We start from the raw sequence: 22,669 nt of genomic DNA, 5'->3' as shown, positions 1-22,669 counted from the left end.
TTTCCTCTCAGTACCATTAATGTGTTCCCATGGTTAAGTATTATCACAGTGACTGACATCATCTCCTCCATAAAGCCAAACGCTGCGGTGCATCCAAGTTGTAAATGAACTGGCATCAGCTGTGTTGGCTGTCACAGCTGCAGTCAGCAACAAACAACACAGGATTGTGAAAGTGGCGCAGCACCAGTTTCAGTTTCGCAATGCATTTAACTGGCTCCCAGTGCGGTCCTGGTAATGTTGATCACTGGGATTTAGGGTGAGACAGAACAGGAAACAACTCCCAGGTAGTGGTGGAAGAAGTACTCTATCATTTACTGAAGTAAAAAGTAGCAATACTGCTATATAAAAATACTCAATTACAAATAAGAGTCCTGTATTCAAAAGCTCACAAGTAAAAAAGTATTATCAGAAAAATGTATTCAAAGTAAAAGTACTCTACTCTTATGCAGTAACTGTCATGTGTCTTGTGTATAAAATATGAATCTGCAAAGTACCTTCAGCTGCGGGACTAAAAGTGCAGTTTCCCTCTGAAATGTAGCGCAGCATAAAAAAATAAATACTCACATAAAGTACTTAGTACCTCAAAATAGTACTTCAGTACAGTGCTTGAGTAAATGTATTTAGTTAAGTTGGTGTTGTCAGACTGACTCATGAGGCAGTTATTAGACCAGGTGTCACAACATATAAACATATTTTATGGGAGGAATTTGAGTGGGGGATCTTTGCAACAAACATGATGCAAGACCGTTTCCACAGTACAGTACTGCCCATTCCACAGAGCAATAGTACATTCCTTTTGGAGTATGTGTGTTCCACTGAATGTATTTTGAGTGGAATAAACCCAAATACCCTCAGTGCCATAATGTGTGTTTGTAATACAGACACAATCTGGCACTGAACTAGGACAGAACTTTAATATAGTGCCAATAAAACTGGATTAGTAACTTTGGAAAGTTAGCAGGTTCACTTTGTGACAGTTATTTTGGATTCATTGCAAATGTGTTATGATAATATTCACCACTAAAGCACCATTTGTTGATAAGGGCCTTAAAGTTAGACTAAGTACCTTTTCTCAAATTGGGGCCAACAGCTTGTTTTCGCCCCCGGGGCCGCCATACAGGTTAATCCAGCCCTGAGGAACAAATACCAAGCAATAATAGATTTTAACAGGTCAAAGCACAGTACAGTACAATAAGCACAGTTCATAGTATATTTGTGTAGGTATATAGAGCCTATATTGAACACCCTTTTCCTGCCTTTTAGTAAGAGATGTTGTGAATGGGGAAATAGAGTGATTTCATCACGGTGTCAGCTGGAGGCAAAACAAAGGAAAGACCGGATGAAAAACACGAATCACCTCAGAGCAGTGGGCTAAAGTTACACATCGAAAATCATCTTGCTGTGTGGTTGGGTGCCAGAATCGAATCGGAGAGACGGAGAGATAATGTTGCTAATAAACTAAACTATTAAAGAGAGATAGAGAGAAAATGTTGCTAATAGACTAAACTATTAAAGAGAGATAGAGAGAAAATGTTGCTAATAGGCTAAACTATTCGAGAAATGGAGAGAAAATGTTCCTAATAGGCTAAATTATTAGAGAGATGGAGAGATAATGGTGTTAAATAGGCTAAACTATTAGAGAGAAAGAGAGAAAATGTTGCTAACAGGCTAAACTATTAAAGAGAGATGGAGAGATAATGTTGCAAACAGACTAAAGTATTATAGAGATGGGGAGAAAATGTTGCTAACAGACTAGCTTTCTGCTAACTGTAACCGCAGCCGTGAGCATTTGACTGTGGTTAGTTGTAGCTAAACTAAATTATCAGCAACATTTTCTCTCCATCTCTGAAACACTTCATCGATAATGTAAAACTCTTTCTAACACTAACACTCGCGGTCCCTGAGAGTGACTGTACATATTCAGAAAAACTTATATTTTCTTCAGCCATTGTTAAAAAAACAAGCCAACAAAACTTGCTGGCCAGCGTTAGCGAACGTGTTCAGAGAATTATTCCGCCTCCACCTACGCTCCACCACAAAATGCGTCATCATGTCTACTAACAGGATAGGGGTTTATACAGTATGTAATTCCAATAACAGGAATGACCTCTTGTCACTGATGGAAACTGGGGATATGTTGTTGTATCACACTAGAAACCATGCATGCCACAACATGTACAGATACTTAACACTGACACAATCATTGCTTCATGTATTGGTAACTCCACCAGTGGATCCCAGCCTTTTCTGTCTGGTGTACTGTACCACCACATTCCTAACAGATGACCTCAAGTACTCCTTCAACCACACCATCCATGGCTAATTTGCATTGTTTTACCTTGTTTTACCAGCGCAAAGCGTCATGGAAAGGCTAAATGGAGAAGCTAATTTGACTAATCAAATCAAAAAGCTGATACGAAAAGGAAAAGCAGCAGGGAAATGGAAATGGGCAAAGAAGTTGCCCTTTTAAATGCCTGATTAAAGCCTGTAATCTTAATTCAATTTGAGAATCCAGTTATTTATTTCTCTTTTAAATTGTATTTCAAATAGATTTTTATATTCCATTATTTATTTATGAATTCATTCATGTGATTTTAAATGATGTGCTTATTGACTATTTTATTGTTTTTGTAAATCCCTTTTTTAATGTCCACTATTTATTGATTAATATTTAATTTGTAAATTGCTTTCAGAATTCCTCTTTTTATTGCCCATTACACAAATTCATGAGTTGTGATATTGGGCTATACAAATAAAATTGACTTGACATTAAAATGTCAAATAATAAATTACTTTGCGATTTAGTTTATTTATTCATAGATTAATACGTTAATTTATAAACAAATTTATTAATGCCTATTTTTATTGTACAATTAGTTATTAATTAATGACATGCTTTATTACTATTTCCGTGGCACTTGTGGTCCTCCGTACCAGACGTGTACAGCTATAAAGAAAACTTCAGGGAAAGAAAGAATTGTGCACGACTTTGGTAATAAGACATCTTTATTAATCATTTGGAGAGACATGCTAGATCTCTGTACAGTGTGAATGGAGAGTCAGCTCTGGACTGATCAGGTCCGTTGCACAGAGCTGTGACAGAACATACACCCCCCCCCAGGGAATGACGAAGGCCTCCATCCTCAAATGCAGACCCCCCGACACGTTAAGACATTTGTTGCACTACTTGGTCCATTTCCAGGGAATGCTAAAATGGGCCTCTAAATGGGACTCTACTTTAATATGGAAGGGGAATAAATACAGAGGAAAGTCTACAGCAACTGATTAATCACTTGTTCTCATTTAAAAATAAATACCCATCGAGTCATTTCTCAAAAAGTGCTCTCCTTACAAGGCTGTGTGGTCGGTAATGAGAGCAGTACATTCCTGTTGGGAGATAATAAATAGGCAGCAACACAGAGGGTCGATACATTATTACTTTTTTCTTTCAGTTCCAGATTATAACTTGAAACGCAACCTGTCTTTGTCATTCCCAAACCCACGAGAGAGTGTGTTCCAGTCAATAACTCCTGTGGTATTTGATCCAACTCTGTCTCTTAGTATTATTATTATTTGGCTCATTATATGTGGGTTAGAAAGGTTCACTAGTTTTCACAAGAGTGCTCCCCTTTTTTGGACATGTGTGTGAACAATTCATAAACATTTACACAGTACTCCACGCGCTCTGGAGATAAAGATTTTTTTTTTTTTTACCATGTTTCTAAGACTTACATTGTCACTCTAATTCTAAAACATGTTCTTCAAAAAGTGCAGTAAGATTTCACTTCAGAGACGAGTCAAATCAAAGTAGTGTTCTCAACACTGGCTGACTTCACCACCTCACCACCAGTATGTTATGATACCTGGCTCTAAAAATGAAAAAAAGACCAAATTTAAACAACATTGCATAACGTCAGTAGTCAGTTTAAACACAAGCAGCAAAGAAACCCTCATCTCAGTGGGGATGCGTCACGTGACAATCAGACGGGTCTTGAGTTAAGTGACTGTACATTTACAATGAAGCTTCTCAGAACTTCATATTAACCTGAAAGGTCTATATGTGCAAATTAGTCTTCTGTCAGGAATGGAACTGGTTTACAATGTTAGCGGTCTGTTTTCGATTACAGAACCGACATTAAAGTCTACACATCACCACACGGGGAACTTTGTCTTTACGTTCCTCTGTGACACAAGGCAAGGCCTTTGATTCTCCACTGCTCACCTACAGCATATGTGCAGACTACCGTAATCACAACTACCAAAATATTACACGATGCAACGGTCATATTGTTGTGAGTGGGGGGTGGGGGGGGGGGGGGAATCTATGACACGCTGCAAACAAATGGTGACCTAAATGGTGCCATGATGTGGCGAGAATGACGCGACTTGGCAGTGGCCCTCTATATAACTGCATTCTAACGTTGCCTATACAGAAAGCACACATTTACACGCACGCACGACGAAGAGATATTCTGAAGTCAAGTATACAAATCAAGTTCAACAGTTTTCATCAACAGAAAGACAGTCATTATCAGAGTGCATTATGTCACTGGTGTAATGGTACCATTTACATATTCAAACTTGTGTACACTGGTAGACAGTACCTATGCTCAAAAACTAGGCATGCATTAGATACTCAAGATGTTACTGTTCACTTCCTGTAACGACCTCAAAGCAAAGTTATGGATCCCACAGGGGTTATGGGCAGCAGTGCCATGATTGGCTCGCCAAAACGGAAGGCTGGGGTTAGGCTTAAAGGTTCTCTATAGAGAGTCCGGTGGACCACTATAGGACCTTATTTCAGAAAAATATGAACGGTTGTCAACGGCAAGAGACAAATTTTGTTTTGATCCAGTCTGAATTGCACCATGAATCACACATATGATGTTTGTCAATTTAAAATATAATTTTGCAACAGCAACGGGTCTGATCCTTCTTTCACTTCCCGGTTGATAAAAATCACTGGATAAAATACATCAGGTAAGATAACGTTTAATTTGTGCGTGGAACATAGCTAAGCTAGCTAGCTAGCTAGTGTTGGTGACGTATATTGTTCGAGACGAGAGATTTAGTTCACTGAGCAGTTTCACACAAAACTAAATGATACTACGACAAACCCACAACAAACTGTGGTTTTCTTGACTTGCAAAATTACGTTTTAAATTGACAAACATCATATGTGTGATTCATGGCGTAATTCAAACAGGATCAAAACATATTTGTCTCTCTCCGTTGACTACCGTACATCCAAAATATCCGAAATAAGGTCCCATGGGGTCCACCAGAAGGGTAGGGACTTTGCCTCTGTACACGGAATTCAAAAGCATGTCTATTGCCTCCACATGGCTCTCAACATGGAGACGGCTGAGCTGGCGGCTAGCAGCTAACAGCGCTAACAGTGGAAACAATGGCAACAGTGCTGACAGAGCTAACAGTGTTAACCAGTTTTATGGGGACTGCTGGCTCCGTTAGTCTGTTTAAAAATAAACATAATATTATGTTAATCACATTGTCATATTGCTTATTATTAATGCAATACAAGCTGGATTTAGCGCCGTGATGCCGTCGGCACCTGTTGCCGATGTTGGCTACTTTAAAATTTTCCATAATTTGTCATAATGACAAATACCTGTTTAACCGGTTGGCATTGAATCAAACCGGTGTAAGTTCGTACACCGAACCGGACCAGCAAAACCGGAAATCACTCAACTCTACTCACATGCATTAAAATGCACATACAGCCAGCCCGGCTATGTAAACAAAGCACGGAGAAGCTCGGATTACAACACACACAGAGGGAGAGTGACTTCCTTCTCTGCTCAGGTAGACATTAATCCTCTATATCTTTACATAGCAAATAACTGTTTGCAGCTATATTAATGCTCTGAAAATCGTATAGAGAACCTTTAAGATCAAAACTGGTTCTGTTTAGGCAATAAGCCTTGAGATGATTAAGTGTAGGTATAAAGTCTAAAATGGCTATGTTCAGGGTTAGGTAAGGGGGATTAACATTTGGCTAATAATGTGGGGAGGATCTCCATTTTTGCCTATAACATGAGTGGGATCCATAAAAACACGTCTAAAGCCATCTGATCTTATCAAGCCCTCAAACACAGAGCTTAGTTGTTGCATCTTTTAAAAAAAACATCCTTCCAGAGAGAGATTTCCCTGAATATACAAAAATACAAAAAAGAAACTGGGGAAACTTCCTTTTCTACTTAAAAAAATCGTATCCACATATGTAACTTGGGGATCTTTTTATCACATCTTTGTCTTTTTCTATCTTTTTTTTTTTTTTGCAAGTTGTAAGACTTTTTGGCAGTTTCATTAATAACAAAGTAGGCTACACTACTTTAGAACCAAATTCACATATTGCTAGTTCCAACCAATGACCAATAGTCAGGTGAGGAGGCCAGATTCTCAACGTGCAAAGTCAACTGCAGGTTAACCAATAGGAAGCAACATAACAAGCATGTGGCGTAAATGATGTGGGTTTTTTTCCCGGACGGTGCTGAGTATTAACAGGAACAGCCGCCTTCGGTAGTCTGGGGCTCCTGCGGTTTGTCCAGCTTGATGTCGATCACTGGAGAACAACGTTAAGGAAGCTTTGGAAACATTTGGTATTGATTTATCTTATTCAGCTCCATGCAATTGAATGGATCAATTAGCTGATATGCATATTTTCAAAGAAGAACAGCAGATGAAAGTGATGAGCTCTCCTATAATATTCATTCATGTTGTGTTCAGAAAGCCCAAACTCTGTACTTTTACAGTTTTTCTAAATTGTTTTAACGTTTTCTGAATCATATACTCTCAGAACTCTGCACACAAATCCAAAAACACACACGCAAAAGGTAAAACTCCACAAATATGCAAAATGAAATGTCTTCTTAAAATGGTATTTTGTGTTCAAATGACACGCCATCATATGAATAGACTTTTCTAAGAACCAGTCGAACACTGATGTGCTCAATGTAAAGCACTACTATGAAAGGAAAACACTAGTATTCATTTGTTATCAGGAGACTTATGCCTTTTGCATGTTCAATGTTACTCCTGTAAAATAAAATACGTAATGTTGTAAAATATATATTTTTGCGTAATATAATAAAATATATGCGCAATTATAAACAAAAACATGTTCACGTTTTTTTCAAAAATACTGTATACATCCAAACAAACACAAAGTCGGATGTGCAAAGTGTTAAACATACAGAACAAACGTACTGTATACCGCACCTCATCAACACTACCACTTCTCCCTAGCCAACACTGTAAGTACTGTGTATAGGTACAGTAGGAATATAGTTCACAATCTCAGACATACTGTATATGAAACATACTTTCTGTTTACAGTACTATGGTCCAGCATTTTGAATGGCAGTGTGTTCCACGTAAACACAAAAGATTTTATCCTTGAAGATTGGGCCAGAGAATTGTGTGTTGTGTTTTGAAGTATGTAGTATCACTTTACTACCACTAGATGGTGCCGTTTCCCATGAAATTGATTTAATGTCTTGACAAAGCACCAACAATTCTAACAGCCAAAATACTTATGAGACAATAATAAATAAATAAATAATTTACCAAACACGTTTATTTTTAAATATTCCTAAAATATCATTACAACACTCTTACAGCACTTATTCTAAAAATCCTCCTCTGACAACATGTACGAGTCATTCAGCTCAACAGGGAATCCTCTCCTCTATTGTTAGTGTGGTAATAAACTGAGAATTGACGCTGTTGGCACTGCTGTGCTATACAATTAAAGCTGATGAACAATGGCGTGTTAATGAGTCAGAATGATTCTGCAGTTTTTTTCCCCCTTCACAATTCAGATAAGGTGTTATTCCCAGTCAATCCTCTAGAGCATTTTTTCACATTTTGCAGTGAGAGTGAGGGGCAGACCTGCTCTGTTTTTAAGGAGACAGGAAGTGTATCATGACTGAATGCTTCCTGCTAGTGAGTGTGGCAGCACAGCAGCAGCAGCAGCAGCACACTCCTCCTTATTATTCATTTTCCTGGTGAACATTATGCATGTATAAGGAGGGGGGCCTACGGAAACTGTGGCCTACATATTGTATGCGACTGAGTCTGGGATCAGTCCCACTGTGGCTTTCAAATGCCCGTCCTACAGTGGCTGCTGCTGTTAAATGCAGCGGTTGATGTGTGTGTTTTCAAACTTTTACGGTAGCATTTCATCACAGCGTGGTGACATTTGAAGGACGGTCTTTAAATGCGAACGCATACTTGAGTGTTCCCATTTGGATTGGTTCCCATCTGGAATCTGGAGGCCTTATCTCAGCAGCCGACATTACCAAACCAAATGAGCAGTCCGGAATCTTTCAGTCCTCTCATACCTGTGTGTGTGTTTGTGTGTAGGTGCAGTCTGCAGCATCTCCTGAACAGTAGAGTAAAGAGTCCCATTACTGTACCACTAGTAGAATATTTGTTTCATATTGTAAGGGTATGCACAAATTGTTAGTTGTTTTTTCTTAAAGCTGCAGAGGGTAGAATTGGAGCCAATAAACTAAAAAAAAGTTATTTTTATTAAACAGACACTATATCCTGACAGTAGTGCATGAGACAGGTAATCTGAAAAAAAACATGTGCCTCTGTGTCCTCTGGTGCTCCTAATGGAATCTGCAAGATTTCCCAGACCGGAGGAAAACAACCGATCAGAGCTGATCTGGAGTCTGCCGTCCAGCTTCTGTCTATGAGAGCCAGCTGTCAATCACTCGCCAACACCGATCAAACGGTCAAACTAGGCGCGCTGATCAAATATGAATCAATATTCTGTTGTTATGTAGTAGCTAGGAATGCCTATTTCTCGCCTAAAATGTTTTCAGGATCATCTTGTAGTGTACTGTTTAGCCTTTAAAATAAGAAAGTTTGTGACCCAGCTGCCATGTTGAGATCAAGTTCAGGAAATACCAAGCACCGCCCACCAGTCGGAGCACAGCCAATAGGAACGCTCTCTCTCTGAAATGAAAATATTTTTTAAAGCCTGAAAACAGCCATGAGGAGGTGCAGAAGTCTAGTTATCTCTCAGAACACTTGAATTACAATATGCTGAAACTGGTTGTTATTATATTATTATTATGGAATTTTTGCCCAATGATGCCAAAAAATTGAAGCTTTAAACCTGCAATAAACCTCTTCCGAACATTGTCTGTTCCAAATGGCAGCCAGAGTAAACATCAATAACCAGAAATCATATGTTAAAAGGTACTATTGTTAACATTCAGCCACTAAAAAGCAACTAAATTCTCCCTCCACCATTCCATTGCATTCCCTTCACAACAAATGGTTACCAGTTCGTTGCACAACCTGCATATTTTATGGTTGAGTGGAGTGACTCAGACAGTCATGTCCAGTAATGAATCTTTCATGCTAGAGAAAAAGTCATTTCGTAACATGTAGCTATAGGCCTACATTGTTGCCATGGTAAATATTCAAATATTCTGCAGCCTGATGGAGACGCCACTGTCAAACTCAGCCATTTATCCGTTTGTTTGTTTTTCACACTAACTGACAACTCGATCGCAGACGACACAGAGACACCACGTGATACCAACATTGTATATTATTGGCTCACAAGCCTTGTTAGAAGTGGGAACCAAACGTCAGATATTTTCCACACATGTAAACAAAACATTAATTTGGGAACCGCCAACATTTTTTAAATTATTAATTCACAGTCATAATGATTTTTTTTAAGGAAAAGCCATACTTTTATTCGGCACCTTTCTAAAAGCTCTGTTGATGTATTATTATTTTTTAATGATTTGTCTACATAAAAATTGTTATCAATATAACCTTTAAAACCTCATTAATTGATTGTTATGGCCACTTGGGGGCAGCATAACAAGCTGTAAATACAACGTTGACATAAAGTATTATCATCTTATAAGTTGGATACATATTTTGATATTAATTAAGGATTGATTATTAATCTGCTCTATGCAATAATGCTACACACTACAGCAGGTATGGAAAAACATATCTGTAGTCTAATATTCACTCTCTCTCTTAGCTCTGAAGGAAATATCCATCTCTTTAACTGCTGAATGCTCCACTATGTTCACCGTCTTGTTGCAAGTTTGTATGTCTGCTGTTTAGTGCTGGACATGCAGCTTTCTCTGTTTATCAGAGCTTCTTTTCTAAAAACAGCTGCCTGCTGCAGCTGGAAAAGTTGATGATGAGAGGGGTGAGACTGAACAAACACAGTAAAGGCTCGGGCTGTGAAAACAAAATAATGAGCTGCAAGATGCTAAAACGCTAAAAAGAGCTGATAACATATCTGTGGCTTCTTAACTACAAGCAACCCCTTTCACATTACTCATGGTCATTTGGTCCACTGTTAAAATAAAAATATTGTAGAGGAGCAGCATTTAAAATCATATCTTATAAAATACAAACTGAATGAGAAAACCAAAGATGTAACATTGGTGAGTCAACTTGGTGTGGGGAGAACGCATCCTTGTTATTCTCCGAGGGACGGCACAGGAACCTGACTACACTTTTCTTTGGGGCATATTTGGATGATGATATGGGGATCTCAATTAGGTGGAGAATAGGGCTGCAACTAATGATTATTTCACTGTTGATAATTCTGTCAATTATTTCAATTGCATCGATTGCATTGTATCAATAAGTTGTCTGGTCTATAATCTGTCAGAAAATGGTGAAAATGTCGATCAGTGTCTCCCAAAGCCCAAGATGACGTCCACAAAAAATGTCGTGTTTTGTCCACAACTCAAATATATTCAGTTTACTGTCATAGAGGAGTAAAGAAACCAGAAAATATTCACATTTAAGAAGCTGGAATCAGAGAACTTTGAATTTGTATTCTTAAAAAATTACTCAAACCGATTAATCAATTATCAAAATAGTTGGCGATTAATCTAATAGTTGACAACTAACCCAGCTCTAACTAATGCAGCACTAGTGGAGAAGCGACCCTATCCTCTGTTGTGGCTGCAGTTTATGATTTATACTGAAAACAGATGCAACGTCCACTTGTAACTGCTTCACCTGAACACAACACAGTGACAATAGTGGCATCAATCTCATTTAAAAGACGTCTCAATCTAAACCACAAAGCTTTACCATGAAGATGTTGTGAATGGAACCGGCATGGTGTGCTGTTAGTACTTCACAAAATGACCCTGAATAATAAAACTTCTAAACACAATTTTTTAACAAAATCATGGAGTTGCTTTCTGTTTTCTGATCAACATGAGACTGACGTGATTTATTTTGCTATCTGGCTCTCTCTCATTAACGTGAATGACCCTAGCAGTTGATCTGGGCCAAGCGGCCTCTTCACTCTCTCTGCAGCCCCGCAGTGGTGATAACACCCAGTGACCCTGTAGGAAATTATTCTCAGACAGAGAGCAGAAGACTGTGCCCCATAGGCCCTGACATCCACCATAAATCAGCGTGAACCATCCGCCCCCAATTTAAAACAAGCAATTAAAAGGAACAGAGAGTACACTTTGAATACTGTTTAAAGGGGACCTATTAAGCATATTTTCAGGTTCATGCTTGTATTTTGGGTTTCTACTAAAACATTTTTACATGCTTTAATGTTCAAAAAACACTTTACTTTTCTCATACAGGCTGTGCTGCAGCACCTCTTTTTACCCCCTGTCTGAAACGCTCTGTTTGAGCTCCTCCCCCTTCCTGAAAAGGCCCAGTCTGCTCTGATTGGTCAGCTGGCCCACTGGTGTGTTTGGTCATCCGAACCAAACTCTTCAGACTCCGCTCCAGCTCCGCTCTAGCTAGCTTTGTTTGAGGGCGTGCCAAACTAGCCGCTAGGCAGGTATTATGCAGATGTGTTACTTGGTGACATCCCCACGTTACGGAAGAAAAGGCGGGACTTCAATCAAGGCGTTTCAGGAGCAGTGTTTCTGTAGGGGAGAGTAACTCTCTTGGGCGTGGACTTTGGGCTTTGTAACTGCAGACTTTTTACATGCACAAAAAAACATATAACACGCTAAAGGAAAGCACAAAAGCATAATAAATCCCCTTTAAAAACCAGGAAGTCGATCTAGTACTTGTTCTGTCAAAGAAACACAAGTGGAACAATAGTGAGAAAACTTGTGTTCAATTTTCTTGCATTTTTTGTTGGCTTTCTGTCTTCCATTACAGTCCATGAATTGTAAAAATGTTAATATCCAGTGCACCATGCTTTGTGATAAAACAGCCACGTTCAGGCTATATAACATGCATGTATGTATCCCGGACCGAGCCCGTTTCTGTCCTTCTAGTAAAATCAATACTACTCACGATGCAATAACAACAGAGGAGCTGCTCCATTAACTGACAATGACAGCAGAGGCACAGAGCTGCTGAGGAACTGTCATCACCTGCCATCCATCACCACACCTCCACCTCACACAGCTCTCCCCCCACATCCATTATGCCTCATTAAAGATAGAGATGATGAAAAAAAAATAACAGGAAGAGAGATAAAGGTAATTGGCTGAATATGAGCGATGCATTATTCCCAGGGAATATGTCTGACTGCAATAAAAAGCAAGGGGTGATCTCCGCAGTTCAGAGGGCTGTAAGGTTACTGAGTTTATTATTGAGGCCATGCAGTTAGCAAAGGCTGGATGACTCCCTGTAAATAATGAGTGGGCTATAATCAGAGATGCACAGGGAGACAAATGTAGGCATTCCTTCGCTACACCAAGGTCAGCATCTGATTTATGTTGAAGTTAGAGCAGATAAATGTCTTCACACCCAACGAGTAATGACAATGCTATATGCACATGGTAAAAATCAAAGGCGATTTCATAATTCACCCACGGTTACCATAGAGATGGCACCCTACTTTGTGTGTTGACGAGGATGTGAAGGACTAATGCTGTCAGAGGAGAAATAGCAATAACATTAAACGCTGTTGATTTAATGTATATACGTGAAAAATGTCGATATACTTTAGCTCCTTTAGTTGCAAGTAGCAACTTTCAGGGACAACAGCATTAGACGACAGCAGATGTATTGGATACGGTTCAGTATAATATTGAAAAGAGACAATGATGTAAAAAATAGTTAATAAGAATACAAGGGCGGCCTTCGTCGGAGCCTCCTCAACTCGTCTGTTTAGGTGACAGCCTTTGTTAATCTATGATTTCTCTGATTGGTTTTGTTTCAGCAGCCATATAAAAAAAAAAAAAAGGCTAAGTTAGACCTGAAAATATAGAATGGGATATTTTAAAGGATAGGTTCACCTTTTTTAAAGTCTGTCTTAAAACATTCATCAGGTGCCCATATGCACATTCAAACAGGATTTGCTTGCTGTCATCATTCCTCCTGTTCATACTGGTCATTTAGAGAACCCTTACTAATGCAATTGTAATGTAAGTGATGGGGGGCAAAATCTACAGTCCTCTTTCTGTTCAAAAATAAAGCTAAAGCTAATACGAGGCTTCAACAGTCTGAGTTAGACAAATCAAGTGGTTATCCTCAAAAATACAGACTTATTTTTAGTACAAATTGCCTCCTAATAACTGCAGAACTCCCTTGAGAATCTTTTTTCTTCAGTATCAGTGTAATCCAATGATAGTTGTTTGTACATTGCAAACAGGAACTACTAATAATTAATTCGGCATACCTTTAATGGTGCCAATTTTCAAAAATGTAAACAATATTGTCTAAAAAAAACAGGGCTCAATCTGTATGCCTGCTACAAGCTAACTCATGGCAACATTAAATTTCCTGTTTACAGCCCCCAAATTGTGGGAACAGTATTTTTTTTCTGGGAAATCGTGAAAACTAATGTTTGTCAATTTGCACAACTATAAAGCAACATATCTGCTTTATTTTGTTACAGTCTTTTATTAAATGGCGGGTGCATTTTTATTATTATTATATATATTTTTTAGGTTTTGATATAATTTTGTAGCTTCCCAGTGGTGTTCCTTATGTATTAAAATCTTAACCTTATAATTTTGATCAAAGTATGTATGTTTTAGCGTCAAAATGCGTATTTTCCCAAGCCTTCTAAAAACGTTTCCCCATGTGATCTGACGTTGGTTTCCACATTATGATGTTGCTACAAGTACGGTAAATATATACATCCTTATAGTCAGTGTAGTAACGTCACATACAGTGATTTAGATGGCGGTCGACGTGCTCCCAGTTTGGAGAAGCAGACAGGTACCGGCACAGCAGCTATGCAATGTTGACGGCGAGGTAAAGTGGTGAAAATATTCTAAATATAGCGTACACTTAAACTGATATTGATTATTTTAAGTAGCTAAAATACAGCTGCTTTACCTCGCCGTCAGACAGCCGTTTCTGACAGGGAACTGAAGCCGTTATATCGCTCTCTTCAAAACCACCAGACTACATTCACAAAAGCAGTAATTTAACCTCGCGGAAGGCGGGAGGATACATACAACCCCACTTTAAAAAATCCTAACTAACCCCTTCAGTTATTTCAAAATTTAGCACAGCTAACATTTGACTAAGCTAGTGCTAGCATTCACATTATTCATGACCTTAGTGATTAGCTTTGATTAACTTCCTTAACTTCTGAGTGGGCATTTCCATTTGAAAAAACTGGGAACAAAACACAGATGGACCTGCCCTTTAAAGAAGAAAACTGAACAGGTATTAAACCTGGCCTATGGGGGAAGCATATGTATATATAGTGATGACCCATGTGGTGGAGGAGGCTAGACGGACCTGATTTAACATGCATGGGAACAACTCAGACACTTAGCAGCCAGTGTTGTCGACTGTACGACTTGATGTGTGGGTGGGTTTAGCTTTTATGGCCACATAGCTTATTGTCTGTTGGTGAATAAAATGTGAAAGGCTTATCATTTATTTTACTACCATTTACGATTATTATCTCTCTATGTGTTATATAATATGTGAGTGGTGTTTGTAAGAGCTGGCATTTATTTCACTCTGTGACTTGGACTGGTGCTGTGATAATGGACTCCAGCAGTGTTGGTGAGACGATGCTGCCTGTCATCTTGGTTGGTCTGCGTTGTTAGGTTCTTTTCATTATGCGATTGATTTTGTTAGAGCTCGAGTGAAGATACAGATATCATATGAAAGTAGAAAACCTAAGGATTCCGTTGGTACCAACCATGTCATGGTAGCTTGAGCCTCGAGAAAGAGGCTAAATAACGCTCCAAAGTTGGACTAAATTTTGGCGAGGAAAAATTGGCATGGTCACTTTCAAAAGGGGTCCCTTGACCTCTGACCTGAAGATATGTGAATGAAAATGGGTTCTATGGGTACCAACGAGTCTCCCCTTTACAGACGTGCCCACTTTATGATAATCGCATGCAGTTTGGTCAAAAACCATGCGTTTTTTTTGAATGCAGTATAAATGTGTTATTTTTGCCTATTCTAAAATGACGTATCTGAATATTTCTACATACTGGGGTCCCTAAACAGTCCTGACCTATGGTGACCTCTAGGATAATCACAGCCTCATAAAACTTTACAACCACAAACTAGAGACCTAGAGCATTCAGAGGATGGATGGCTTTCCTAGGTGGATTGACAATAAGGAGGTTTCTGAGCAGTTTCCACAACAGAAGTGCTCACCATCCAATCACTGAAAAATGCAATTCTTGCAGAAATCTCCAAATGCCAAAATCGTTTCATACCAAATCACAGCATGGCTTTTTCTATGGTGTTCCTCGAGGTCTTGGTGTCTTAATGTGGTATTTTGGACGGATTATTGATCATTTTGATAAATTCTCGAGTGGTAAAAAATTGGTTAAATTTAGCACCAAATCTGTGTAACAAATGGTGTCAACCCAAAAATTGCTGCAACAACTTATGAGACATAAGTGAGCATTGGGATGACCATCATATACTTCCATCATAATGTTCTAAACCCTTATACATTTTCACAATTCATTTTAAATAATTAATTAATTGATTAATTCATGTTTATTACAGATTTATGACTAGAACTTGACACAGCGCTGAGCTGCATCCCAAATGAATCTCCAGGTTCCAGCTTCAGATGATGTACACCACTTCTATGTGACCTCTATTGTTGACCTGCTATCTCCCCCTAAAGACCCCTTGTAACCCCCCTAAAAAAGACAAAAGCGGGTCAATTGTGGGTCTCAGAGGGTTAAAAGAAAAAAATCTATACAAACTTAAATAGCACAAGAAGAAAAAGGATAATGTAAAGCTTCAAAGAAGCATACTGTGCCAATCTTAAATGAACTAAATTATGCTTCAATTACAGTAAATACACAACTGTAGGGGGTTCCAATCAAAACATGGTCTAAGGAGCTCAAATATTTCTCTGCGAATCAAACCAATCAAAGTGGAGTGCAGATACATTATGCGTTGAAATGCCTCTTTAAACCGCAGACTACAAAAATCATCTGAAAGAGTCTGTGAAGTGTAGGCTGCCTTATTGTTACCCACATCGGATATATTTACAGATGTGAAAATCAATGCGGGAGCGTGAGAGGAGCCGAGACAGCCTGAGGGCTCGCTTTAGTTACTGATGAAAATTACCGCCGAAATCTTTCTCAGCTGCTGTGTTTATCTCCTTTGACATCACATATAAACACGTGCGTCTCTCGAGTCGAATCACTCCTTAAATAAACAAATAAATTCTACACTGTGTGTGTTTATAATTCATGAGTCTGAAAACCCATCTATTATTTTGCAGTATTGAATGCTGCTTCCTGAAAATGTTAGAATTGTGTTTTATGAGAGTGAAAAAGTCTGTAAAGGCTGCAGTTCCTGACAAATCTTGCCCAGATGGAGCTTTGACATGCTCAGTTGACAGCAGCAGATATGAGGTGCCAGTTAGAGGAAGTGTGTGCAGCAGCACCACAGGCTGAAGGCAGGACCCCGAGACTCCTGTCACTGGTTTAAATGAGCAAACCTGACTACCAACCATAGACAAAACTGTAGGCGCCAACTATCTGATTACCGCACCACCCCCCTTCCTGCACTTGTAAGGCACCACTGCTGTAAAACAGTTAGCAAGGCTGTTGTGCTAAAAACACATTTAATTGGACGACTAGCTCTATTTAAATAGGTGTCAGTATGCAGGGTTCCCTTTCATTTCGAAGTGAGCAGTGAATGATGCCATCACATCCAGATTAAAATGAGAAAATGTCTCCTCTGAGCTTAGACTGTTCACATATCATTATTAAAATAGGTTTCATGAAAAGGGGATTTTCATGACATGTAATTAGGTCAAAGGATACTCCCCTCTTTGCTTGTTTCTTGCATACTTTCCATTCCGGGAAGAGCAGCTGCCACACGCCGAAACAGCTGGAAGGAAAGACACAGAATGAGGGCACTTTGTCTTTAGCCTGAATCAGGGATACACAACATGAACATTTATTAATATGCAGTGATCCAGAAAATATAATTTGTGCTTTTTTAAAATTTCCATACAGACATTTAGTACCATTCATTTGACTTGGATATTAAATATACAAATTGTATGGGCAAGAATCTGGCAATACATACGTAACATGATGCAGGGGTTACAATTCAATGTATTGCGATACTGTAAGCAAGGCGATATATTTAGATTTTTTAAATCTAAATTTAGGAAAACTGTCATAGTATAAAGAACACACCACCACATGCATAAAATCTAAGTAAAAAAAGTTAACTTTTTTATGCAATCAGAACAGTGGGATATGCATTTGCATTTATCATAGTCCCTGTAACATCCAACATCATAGTACTACTTTGAGGGTTTGTAACCCCCAAAAGGCACAGCTACACCACACTGTCAACCATCATACCAAATGTGAAGTTCCTAAGTTAAATATACTGGAAAAACAAAGTTTGGAAACTTGTGTTTGGTGGATTATTTCTCTGTTGTTACAATGCTAATTGGCATTGTATTTTACATCGTTGGAAAGCCTGTTTATTTACCTTCGCAATGATGTCCAACTTGTAAGGATCATGTATTTGTGGGATGAGCAGCACAGATGATTATGTGGGTAACACCCAAGAAAAATTTGCCAAAATGCTCTGCCAATGGTAAACAGTGTATTCTCATAAGGCTACCAGGAAGCCTGCAATGACTGCCCTTCACGTCAGGCCCATTTGCGCTGGTGTCTCCAACACAGACAATGGAACCTGAACATGTGGGGGAATGTCATGTTCAGTGATGAGTCCAGGTTCTGTCTGCGAAAGTTGGATGGCAGGGTCAAAGTATGGAGACGACACGGAGAACGCTATGCTGATTGTTTTACTGATGGAGTAAGAGCTTTTGGTGGGGGCAGTGTCATGGTGTGGGGGCGGCATCTCCCTCAATGGCAAAACAAGGCTTGTCATCATTGAAGGCCATCTCAATGCAGTGAGATATCGGGATGAGATTCTGCAGCCAGTGGTGATCCCATATCTCCACAATCTGGGACCTAACTTCATCCTCCAAGATGACAACGCTCGCCCCCACAGAGCCAGGGTTATCACAGACTACCTCCACAATGTGGGAGTAGAGAGAATGGAATGGCCTGCCAAGAGTCCAGACCTCAACCCAACTCAACACTTGTTGGGTGGCTGACCTGCAACGAATCCTGGTTGAGGAATGGAATGTCATCCCACAGCAACGTGTGACCAGGTTGGTGACCAGCATGAGGAGGAGGTGCCAGGCTGTTGTGGCTGCGTATGGATCTTCCACCCGCTACTGAGGCTCCTGACATATTGTATTAAATGAATAAAGTGTAAAATTGCCAATATGTCTTGTTTGTTCCTTGTTACTGAGAGAGAGTTCAATCATCCAATCCACCAAACAACTCAAAACAAGAGTCAATTCCAACAGGAGAATACACTGTTTACCATTGGCAGAGCATTTTGGCAAATTTTTCTTGGGCGTTACCCACATAATCAGCTGTGCTGCTCATCCCACAAATGCATGATCCTTACAAGTTAGACATCATTGCGAAGGTAAATAAACAGGCTTTCCAACGATGTAAAATACAATGCCAATTAGCATTGTAAAAACAGAGAAATAATCCATCAAACAAGTTTCCGAACTTTGTTTTTCCAGTTTAGTTTCCGAGTTCTGCTCTGGAAACGAAAGTGCGACACGCAAACGGACGGACGGACAGAAGGACGGACATGCGGAGCGCTATATACCCCCCGACTATAAAAAGGATAGCCGTGTTGGACAAACAAACAAATATCTCAGCATATGTTTTCACAGATAACTGTATACATTCAAATCAAAGGTTCTAACTACTGTATGTCGCTGCTTCACATAAATACATTCATCATCTGTAAGTACAGGATGTTTCTGGGAATGTCACTTTTTTATCAAGCATGTGCACATTCTGGAGCAAATTGTGGCTAAAGCGTCTGTCTCTTTTATCTCTTCTGGGTGGTATTGTAAAATTCAGTTTTCATTTTTAAAGAATTAAAAAAATGTTAAAAAAAAATTACAAATAAAGATGATATAATAGAGAATTAATAAAAAAACAACAAAAACAAATAAAAACATGTCTAAATTAATTACAATTTTGTCAAAACACAACAAAAAAAGTCATGTTTATATGCTGATTTGGGACATCTTTCAGTCTTATTATATAACTTGTCAGTTGTCATGAAAGATCGTAAGAATTGATGCCTGAAAGATAGTGTACAGTATTTGCTGACACAACATCTCAGTGGAGAGTGATGACACAGCCAAACAGTGTGAACACTGCAGCCATTGGAGGCAGCACTGTGACCTTTGTTTTGTAGGTTTCACACCGCTATGTTCCCATCCTGGCATTTCACTGTTAGAGTCCACAGTCCTGAAGAATAGCCTCCTCTGTCTGCGCTGCTACGGGCTGAGAGAGACGCCCGCCAGCAACACCATTCACTGACGGACACAATACAGCCTGCCTTCATCTCACTGCTTATTAACTTAACAGACACTCGTTGTTTCCCACCACAAACATCTGTTTAGAGGCAAATCACTGTTGAGCCAGGCTGCGTTTCTCTTCCTATCCGGAACCCACAAAATTTCTCGAAACATTAGATTCACTAATTAAATGTCACTTAAAGGAAGGAATATATGCAGAATTCAGTCTTGGTCAGTTGCTGGTAGCGGCAGCATGGACAGGAAGAAATACTGGACTCTCACCGGTATTTACCTTCTAGGAGTTGTATTTGTATGAAAAACAAGAGACCTTTAAATGTACCTTGTAGAGTTTATGACCACTGGTAGCGATATGGAGCAATGGATGTTTTGATGAGTGGGTCCCTGTTTTGTTTGTATTGTGTGCATTCACACCATAGACTGTATATAAAGATGGCCGACGTGACAGCTCCCCAAAAATGAAGCCAAAACATCTCGATCACCCCCTGGTGGCTGGCTGCAGTATAGGTTATAAGTCCCGCCCCCTCCATGTTAGCGGATTGAACATGGACCAAACTAAGAAGTCAAAGTACACATCAAATACATTTTTCCCAAAGATGGTTTCTGTCATTTTAGGTAGTTCTTATTACGCTGATGTAAGTTCAAGTCTGCATTTTTCTTTACTCAAATGTTAATTTATATACAGAATATATGACAAAATAAAGCAAAATGAATTCTGTTATTAACTTGTTTAATTTATTCTCTTAAAATAACAACATAAAGAACCATTAAGAGTACCGTTAAAGTACCAGATCGATAAGCAGTATCGGTAAGAGTAGTAGTACTATTAAAATCTTAACGATACCCATTCCTAATCAGAACGGTGTGTGTGGGGAAGGGGGTTTCGGACGCTGTTCAACCATCTTCGGTTGAAGTATATGGACACCAGTCATGCATGTTGAAAGAAAACACTATCATAATCTCTGATTACATTTCCCTAATTGCATCAGCCAATCATAGGCAGAATGGCCTGGAATTCTTTATTGAAGACTTGACATTACTCTGAACTCACCTGTTTGACGTTGTAACCTGTCTTGGCGCTGGTCTCTATGAACATGACGCTCAGCTCTTTAGCCCTCTGTTCCCCTTCCTCAATTGTGATTTGCCTGTGAAAAGAGGGGGAATTACCGTTAAACGCTGCAGATTAATGCATCAGAAATAATAATAAAGTGTTTACAGACTGTTGGCACAAAAACAGAGGCTGATTTCCTCAAATCAACATTCGACAAAGACAAGAAGACACTACACAAAGACTCACAGTAAAGCCCACTATCTGCAGCTGGAGCTCCTGTTGTTCTGGGCTAGTGAGGATACACCAGACCTAATTAGCTAATGACTGAGAATGATTAATTACATTGTCCTGCGAGGAATTAATAACAGCCAATTTGCATTACATTTTAATGAATCTGGTGGTGATTGTTTGGTGCCTGCTGTGAAACGGAGACCGTGTCAGGTGTCCATTAACACGAACGGAGAGATCGGTGCCGTCCTGCTGACACTGCAGCCTGCGCAGCAGCAGGTTCGTTAAGATGACCGGCTTAAATCAACCTGCCACTGGTCTTCTGGGAAAACTATGACGTAAGCAGACTTCTTTTGCTCCTCTCAACACAAAGGAAATCTGTACTAACTCAAAAATACCACTTCTTTACTTTTCACTAACCTCTAACTGGCTGTAATGCCAGTCTAAACATACTCAAGCACAGAGAAGTTATCCTGTTGTGCAAAGCATCAAACAGAGCAGTATATTTAACTGATCCTCTTCTCCTCCTTTAGTTACAGCACAGAAGAAAGAGAAAGTCAGTCTTTGTGAGGTAGGAAAAGAAGTTTGTGCAGCGAGAACAGAAAACACTGCACTGGAGACGTATTTACATAATAACATCACCTGACAGAGTTGCACCAGTACTGCTGTGGCTATTTCTGGATGCATGCGTCTGAGCTCCAACTTAAACAACACCGAGGCTTGTTCATCATCAGACAGGCAGTTGGCAAGAAAATTGCATAATGGATGCGCAATATGTGGCGTCCTAGCAACATTCATGCACGTGGTGCGGAGCATTTGGAGCAGCCCACCGGTGATCACGTCTCTTCAAAAGCATATGCAAATAAGGGAGCGGTACCACTAATATCCATGGTCATTATGAACTCAAGTATTCAAATTAATTCTTCCCTAGATTTTTATTTTCTATGTACAAAATATTTTAGTGTTCATTAAAGCTACAGTGTGTAGGATTTGGCGGCATCTATTGGTGTACCCCTCCGCTCAGTCCTCCCTTTCCAAGACTGTGCTAACGTGAGCCGCAGAGTGCAAACCGTTGTAACGACGTTCGCCCTGCGTCAGAGGCCATCCATACCATAATAACACTACTTTAGGAGCAACGGAAGTCAGATGGCGGCTGGCGGTACCACGGTTTAGCACTCTGTGGCTACCGCAGTTTCAAAAGCATGTCAGAGAACTACGCTGGCCTTCAGATAACGTAAAAAAAATGCTCTCGCTAGAAACCGGTGCTTGGTTTGTCCGTTCTGGACTACTGTAGAAAACATGGCGGAACAACATGGTGGACTCCGTGAAGAGGAACTGCTCTCTATGTAGATATCATTCTAAGCTAACGAAAACACAACGATTCTTAGTTTTAGGTGATTAACCTCTAATGGAAACTTGTGAATATTATAGGGCTGTCAAAGTTAATGCGATAATAACACGTTAACGCAAATTAATTTTAACGCCACTACTGGTATCATATGAAACTAGAACCCTAAGGAATCCATTGGAACCAACCATGTCATACT

The 22,669-nt window shown here is 39.5% G+C and overlaps 1 protein-coding gene across 6 annotated transcripts in view; it reads right to left on the bottom strand.

Annotated features, from left to right (window-relative positions):
• Window positions 1-2,988: 2,988 nt before the first annotated feature.
• Window positions 2,989-22,669, bottom strand: part of rab6ba (RAB6B, member RAS oncogene family a) — a 75,980-nt gene continuing 56,299 nt past the window's right edge. For all 6 annotated transcript variants that reach the window (XM_037770376.1, XM_037770377.1, XM_037770378.1 and 3 more), the window contains exons 6-8: window positions 20,895-20,988; window positions 17,226-17,292; window positions 2,989-6,583 (exon numbers count right to left, since the gene is read on the bottom strand). In XM_037770376.1, coding sequence (XP_037626304.1) covers window positions 6,519-6,583; window positions 17,226-17,292; window positions 20,895-20,988 — 226 coding nt within the window. In that variant the 3' untranslated portion in view covers window positions 2,989-6,518. The remainder of the gene's footprint in view (window positions 6,584-17,225; window positions 17,293-20,894; window positions 20,989-22,669) is intronic.

Source organism: Sebastes umbrosus, chromosome 5 (assembly GCF_015220745.1).
Source record: "Sebastes umbrosus isolate fSebUmb1 chromosome 5, fSebUmb1.pri, whole genome shotgun sequence".
NCBI classification, from domain to species: Eukaryota; Metazoa; Chordata; class Actinopteri; order Perciformes; family Sebastidae; genus Sebastes; species Sebastes umbrosus.
This window is presented reverse-complemented; position numbering and strand designations above follow the sequence as displayed.